Below are 7,486 nucleotides of genomic sequence, written 5' to 3'. Positions count from 1 at the left end.
CAGCTCTCTGCACCCTGTCAGACTCTAGGAAGGATCAGCCATACACGGACTCACCAGCATCCAGGACCCTGGGACTCTCCTATATGCACCCTGCATCTTCCAGACAGTGCACCACAACACCCAGCAGAACCGCAAGTATCATGATCTGATATATATTACTTGCATTGTTACCTTTACCCTGTCTGCATGCCAAGTGGAGAGATTGGTAGTCGGAGTGATCTCTCCCAATGAAAGGTTATCCTATATTCTTAAGGACTGTGCCTGTATTAGTATAGAGCCTAACTAATGTGAAGTAACATTATATAACTGCCATATACTAACATATCTCCTAAATACTGCCTAGCAAGTTTGCACACTTACGTTTCCTTCTATCAGAGAGACTTTAATATTGTTTCCTTTAATGGCCACGCTTATGATGGAATAAGCTAGCTTTATGTTGGTATCAAATTGAGGTTGTGATGAGTTAACCCCAAACTTTCTGATTGCATAGAGAGTGAACTGGTGGTTAGACCTGAGAAGCCTCTGCAGCTGAGATCCAACAGTATTAATATATACTCACATAGCAGTGTCGTTACACTTGTGTACACACAATCGGATAATCCGACGGAACACATTTGTTGTCGGACAATTTGAAAGCATGACCATCCAACATTTGTTTTTGGAAAATCTGACAACAATTGTCCGATGGAGCGTACAAATGGTCTGATTTTCTGACAAAACCCTTCCATCACACATTTGTTGTCGGAAAATCGGATCACGTGTACGGGGCTTGGCTCCGGACCTGGCAGTGAAAGGGTTAAATAAATATGTACTCTATTCAATTAATAAAAACATCTGATTAGAGATGCACATTAAAATACATAGCTGCTCAAAGGATTTCTTAAATAGGTCATAGGAATGTACTTTTTCTTTCTATCTCTATTTTTGTGGGAAGATCTTCCCAAAAACACTTTGTAATGCTGTTCTAAAATCCTGGTTCCTCAGACTGTAAATCAGAGGATTGAGGAAAGGAAGGATCACAGTGTAAAAGATGGACAGCACTTTGCCACCAGAAATACGATGACCAGCACATTGCCAAAAATAATTGAACATTGCAGAGCCATAAAACATAAACAACAATGTCAGGTGAGAGTTACAAGTAGAGAAAACTTTACTTCTATTGCCCTTAGCTTGGATTTTAAGAACAGTTTTTAATATATAGACATAGGAGAGGATGGTCAGTATTAGAGCTCCACCTCCAATGATGCTACCCAAGAGAAAGATGAGCAGAACGTTGATGGAGATGTCACTGCAGGAGATCTGAAACAATTGTGGAAGGTCACAGAAGAAGCTTTCTATAATATCTGATCCACAAAATGTTAATTTGAAGGCAGGAAGTGTGTGAACCAAAGAATGAGTAAAGCTGAGACAACATGCAATGGACACCAACTGTACACAGACTTTCCAACTCATGATCTGTGTGTAATGTAACGGGTGACAAATGGCGATATATCGATCATAGGACATGACAGCCAACAGAAACTCTTCACAACCGGCAAAGAACATAAAGAAGAATATTTGAGTAATACAAGCCTCTATAGAAATTTTTCTTGTCTTTGTGTGAAGATCAAATAATATTCGTGGGACCGTTAATGAGGAGTAACAGAGGTCCAAACCGGCCAGGTTCCCAAGGAAGAAATACATAGGAACATGGAGGTGAGAGTCGGTGACGATGAGGACGATGGTCAGCACATTCCAGATGATTGTCAGAAGGTAGATGAGAAGGAAGAAGAGAAAGAGAGGGAGTTGAAGAACCGGAAGGTCAGATAATCCGGAGAGGAACAATTCATGTAGTATTGACCGATTTCTCATTGTAATAAAATGTTACTGATATCTTAATCTGAAATCCAAAATACTATAAAAATAAGAAACGTGCATAAAAATGTCCCTGAATGTTATTTTTTTCATGTTTATAAAAACCATAGAGAAAGCCATTAAATAAAATACAATTCACATTGTTCTACAAATTAAAGTAAAACTTAACCACTAGCCGACCAGCCACCGTCATTATACGGCGGCAGGTCGGCTCTCCTGGGCGAAAGCCCGTAGCTATACGTCCTATCGTATAGCCGCCACTAGGGGGCGCGTGCGCGCCGCCGGAGGCGCGCGCGCGCGCCCCCCGCTCGCCCCCTGACTCCCGTGCGTGTGCCCGGCGGGCGCGATCGCCGCCGGGCACACGCGATCGCTCGTTACAGAGCGGGGACCGGGAGCTGTGTGTGTAAACACACAGCTCTCGTTCCTGTCAGCGGGGGAAATGCTGATCTTCTGTTCATACAATGTATGAACAGAAGATCAGTGTTTCCCCTAGTGAGGCCACCCCCCCCCCCCCACAGTAAGAACACACAAGGGACATACTTAACCCCTTCCCCGCCCCCTAGTGTTAACCCCTTCACTGCCAGTGGCATTTTTATAGTAATCTAATGCATTTTTATAGCACTGATCGCTATAAAAATGCCAATGGTCCCAAAAATTTGTCAAAAGTGTCCGATGTGTCCGCCATAATGTCGCAGTAACGAAAAAAAATCGCTGATCACCGCCATTACTAGTAAAAAAAATATATTAATAAAAATGCCATAAAAATACCCCCTATTTTGTAAACGCTATAACTTTTGCGCAAACCAATCAATAAACGCTTATTGCGATTTTTTTTACGAAAAATATGTAGAAGAATACGTATCGGCCTAAACTAAGGAAAAAACATTTTTTTTATATATTTTTGGGGGATATTTATTACAGCAAAATGTAAAAAATATTATTTTTTTTCAAAATTGTCGCTCTATTTTTGTTTATGGCGCAAAAAATAAAAACCGCAGAGGTGATCAAATACCACCAAAAGAAAGCTCTATTTGTGGGAAAAAAAGGACGCCAATTTTGTTTGGGAGCCACGTCGCACGACAGCGCAATTGTCAGTTAAAGCGTCGCAGTCCCGAATCGCAAAAAGTGCTCTGGTCTTTGACCAGCAATATGGTCCGGGGGTTAAGTAGTTAATTTATGACAATCCAAAATACTGAATAGAGAAATTGAATTATCTTAAGATATTTTTTTATTTTTCTTCCTCATTTTTGTCCCCTTTGTTTTCTATTTTTGAGATTATCTGGAATCTTTATATTTTTTGTTTCTAGACAATCTCCATGGTTCATGCTCCTGATGAGCGGTTATGAAGCCGTGAAACGTGTCGAGCTGTCAACTCCCATTTTCTGAACCATCAACTCCTACCTCACCATGGATTAATAATACTAACCATCATATGGTTTAATTTATGTTTATTTATTTTTTATTTATTTTTTTTACAATTTACTATACCAAATGTCCAACCCCCTCCTTTTTTTCTCCCTTTCTTGCATCTTGAGACTAATCTGGATAGATTACTTAGACCACCTTGGCCAATTTCATCTTGGCTATACTTATGATTGTATTTATGGTCTGTTTTACTTACTATGTATGTCCATAGGATTGCAGATTACTATGTAACTTATGTTGAAAATGTTCAAATGTTTTTTTAGAGGTTATATGCCCGAAATATTTTATATGAAACTATATAACGTAAATACATATTTTTTCCCAGTCACTTGACGTCCTTTTTGCTGCTGTGTGCTTCATTCAGGCCCCATTCACACCTGAGCATAGCGTTTTCAGGTAGTAAGTCACGCAATTTTTACCGGGTGACCTTTTATACATAACATGACCTATTTTTCTACCTCCCGAATAACTGCTATGCTTATGTTTCACAGATGCTTACTGCTGATATATATATATGTGTATATATGTATGTATAGATATATATATTTACATTTTTTTTGTACTTCTTGCCAATGTATGTCAAGACTGTATTGAGACTTATTTTTCAATAAACCGTTTGTAAACAAAAAAGAAAGTCGCGCAATTTTAGCGTTTTTTACTGCAATTTTTGCCGCGATTTTGTACAGGTCAAAAGGTCACCAATGTAAAAAGCAGAGAAACTGCCAAATCTGTCCCAGAACTTGTTTGAGCCTCAGGTGTTTTAGAGCTTCTGGCTTCAGGCATTTTGAAGTGGAGATGTGAACCATTTCCATAGAGAATAATAGATTTTTTCCCGTCCAGCGTTTTGTAGCTTGAGGCTTCAAGCTACAAAATGCTCAGGTGTGAATGGGGTCTTAAAGTCCCACCATGTGCTCTTCCTTTTTTAATTATTGATAGGGATGGAGGCTATCCCTTTGATTTTCGCCTCATTTAAAGTCCCACAAACGTCCTTTTCCTTTATACAACAATTATCTTAAAGGAACGCTAAAGGCAAACTTTTTTTTTTAAAATAACAAACCTGTTATACTGCTATACTCCACTGTGCAGCTCGTTTTGCACAGAGTGTCCCCTAACCCTGTCTTCTGGGGTCCCTCGGCGGCTGTCTCGGCTCTTTCTCGCAAAAGCTTTCCACCTTCATGCAAGCGAGCTTGCATGGTGGAAAGCTTTTGCGAGCGCGCTCCCGTGATACAACGACGGGCATAGCCGCCGACTGTATCACTCGGCCCCGCCCCCCGGCACGCGGCCTCATCCGCTGTGATTGACAGCAGTGCCAGCCAATGGCTGCGCTGCTATCAATCCATCCAGCCTAGCCAATCAACGGCCAGGCTGGGAACCAAATAGGATCACGTGGACGCGCGCAGGACTTTCGAGGGGTCAGGTAAGTAAAACGGGGGTTCGGGGGGGGGGGGGGGGCGGTACCGTCGGATGTTTTTTCACCTTAATGCATAGGATGCATTAAGGTGAAAAAACATTTACCTTTACAACCCCTTTAAGATGTTGACTGAAGTGGTTCACAGAAAAACTGAACTGATTTCTTGTTTTTTGTCAGCGATGTTAAATGTTATAATTCTTCACCAAAATTCAAAAATATTGGCTGTAATATGGATGTATGGAGCATCAATGGGCTGTAACCAAAGGATGCACTGAGCAGAGTGTAATATCCATTGTCCATCATCCAAAAAACTGAGTAAAGTCAATAATTCCTGCCGCATCAAAAATAAAAAATAAAACTTTATTAACACCTTAACTGAAAAATATGATCGTTTGAATTTGTGACTTGTCCAACTTGTAAGATAGGGACTAAAAAATAGTTTTCAAACATGAGACCAAATGCAATTATTTTGATAGGTGAATGATAACATTTCACTCAGGTAGATTGGTATATTTTCTCTGCACAGAACACAAAGGATTGTAGCATCTTTTCATAAAGTGAGACCTTACTACTGGAAATTCACAGATAGGCCCTCATTTATCAATCTTCAATGACATAAAGGCAACTGAAACAATTTACTGTCCTCTGAAAGTATCATCCAGAGACTCTTTTCTCCCTCTTTGTTTTTTGTTTTTTTGAAAGATAGAAGTATTTGACGTGGTCCCATTCATAGGACCTAACCTATTTATTTTTATTTTAATTTTTAATTTTATTTTTATTTTTAGGTTACTCAATTTTTATGGCTATACATTACATTCTGGTTTTGTTTTTGTTTTGTTTTTGTTTTTCTCAGCCAACAGTCGCCTTTTAAGCTTATGTAGCCTCTATTTGTGACCGCTTTCGGAACTTTGTGTTGACCCATTACAGGGTCCATAGTTCCATCCATGTCCTTGGGAGCTGGAGAGCGCCCGACTCTGCGGTGTGTTGTGGTAAGCATACTTTGTTTGCCCCCCCTTTGGAATATTCCTTGGCCTTTAACCACATATTTATGTTACCTATGTATCTATGTATTGTTTTCCATATATTGTACATGGCTAATTTTATGTATTCTCTTTTGCTTAGTTATAAACATTTTTACACAGATTTTGCCTTCCCCTGAAGAACTTTGTCTTATTACTACTCTGTTTTGACCGGTTTTCCCTCACCTATTACCTCGACATATCTCCCCGTTATTTTAAACGCCTTCCAAGTTTTTCCATTTATTTGCTAGCCCCTCCATTTTTTCGACGTTCACCACAAAGAGGACCAATGAGCTGAGCTGAGAAATCCAAGTTAAATAGGTGAAAGAGAACACCAAATGAAAAATCCTTATGAATCAAAAGCCTTTATTGTTTAACTGGTTGCAGCAATTGGGTCAAAAGACATGAAAATTCATTTTGGGGCCACACAATCCCCCCTTCATCAGGGCTGGGTGAAATGGTAGAATGATATAGGGACTCAAAAATTCTCCTAAGCAGACTGATCTGCAGACAGAGGATGTTATAAACAACAGTCGCTGATTACAGTAGAGGTTTTTAACCCCTCACTCTTTAAAAAAATATATATATATATATATATACAGCCCTCAAAATTTACACTCGCATTTTGTGAGCAAGGAGTGAATACAATCGAAGAGAGAAGAGAGTCATGTCATGGGATATGGTAGGAGTTGGGTGGGTAAACTGGTGGCGAGTAACCCTTGAGGCCTGGCTAGTAGCTTAAAAGGCGACTATTGGCTGAGAAAAACAAAAACAAAACCAGAATGTAATGTATAGCCATAAAAATTGAGTAACCTAAAAATAAAAATTAAATTAAAAATTAAAATAAAAATAAAAATAAATAGGTTAGGTCCTATGAATGGGACCACGTCAAATACTTCTATCTTTCAAAAAAACAAAAAACAAAGAGGGAGAAAAGAGTCTCTGGATGATACTTTCAAAGGAACAGTAAATTGTTTCAGGAAGAAAAAAGACGCAAACCACGGCGTCAGTGACTAGTCCTCTAAATCCTATATGATATACAGAAAAAAAGGGAAAAAGAAAAAATATAAACTTACGATTGAGGTAATGGAGAGGATATAAAAAAAAAATTGGAAATAGATGAAGAAAAGTATAATTAATCAATATACACTTATTGCGATTTTTTTTTTTTTTACCAAAAATATGTAGAAGAATACGTATCGGCCAAAACTGTGGAAGAAATTATTATTTTTTATATTTTTGGGGGAATATTTATTATAGCAAAAAGTAAAATATATTGCTTTTTTTTTTTTAATTGTTGGTCTTTTTTTGTTTATAGCGCAAAAAATAAAAACCGCAGAGGTGATCAAATACCACCAAAAGAAAGCTCTATTTGTGGGATAAAAAGGACGCCAATTTTGTTTGGGGTTCCATGTCCCAGGACCGCGCAATTGTCAGCAAAACTGACGCAGTGCCAAATCACAAAACATGCTCTGGTCAGGAAGGGGGTAAATCCTTCCGTGGGCTGAAGTGGTAAATGTATCAATACTTAGCTCTTTATTAACATAATATGTGAAATACCATACACAGGAAACAATCAGATGAGAAAAAACAAACATTTCATAGATTGTAATTTGTTTCCATTAATCAAAGAAACACATGAGCAATATATATGTACCGTATATGCATGTTTTTTTTTTTTGTATGGAAAATTAAGAAAGAGATTTATAAAAAAAAAAAGAAACACATGAACATACAATGTGTAGACAGTAACAACAGTGTCATATTTATCAGCTTG

General features: G+C 38.4%; 1 protein-coding gene across 1 annotated transcript; it reads right to left on the bottom strand.

Annotated features, from left to right (window-relative positions):
* Positions 1–918: 918 nt before the first annotated feature.
* On the bottom strand, positions 919–1,851 carry LOC120942834 (olfactory receptor 1019-like). Its single transcript, XM_040355759.1, has one exon. The coding sequence runs from the start codon at positions 1,849–1,851 to the stop codon at positions 919–921; it is 933 nt and encodes a 310-aa protein (XP_040211693.1).
* Between the last annotated feature and the right edge of the window lie 5,635 nt (positions 1,852–7,486).

Source organism: Rana temporaria, chromosome 6 (assembly GCF_905171775.1).
Source record: "Rana temporaria chromosome 6, aRanTem1.1, whole genome shotgun sequence".
NCBI lineage: Eukaryota > Metazoa > Chordata > Amphibia > Anura > Ranidae > Rana > Rana temporaria.
Note: the sequence above shows the minus strand (reverse complement) of the source record. Positions and strands in the feature narration are given on the sequence as shown.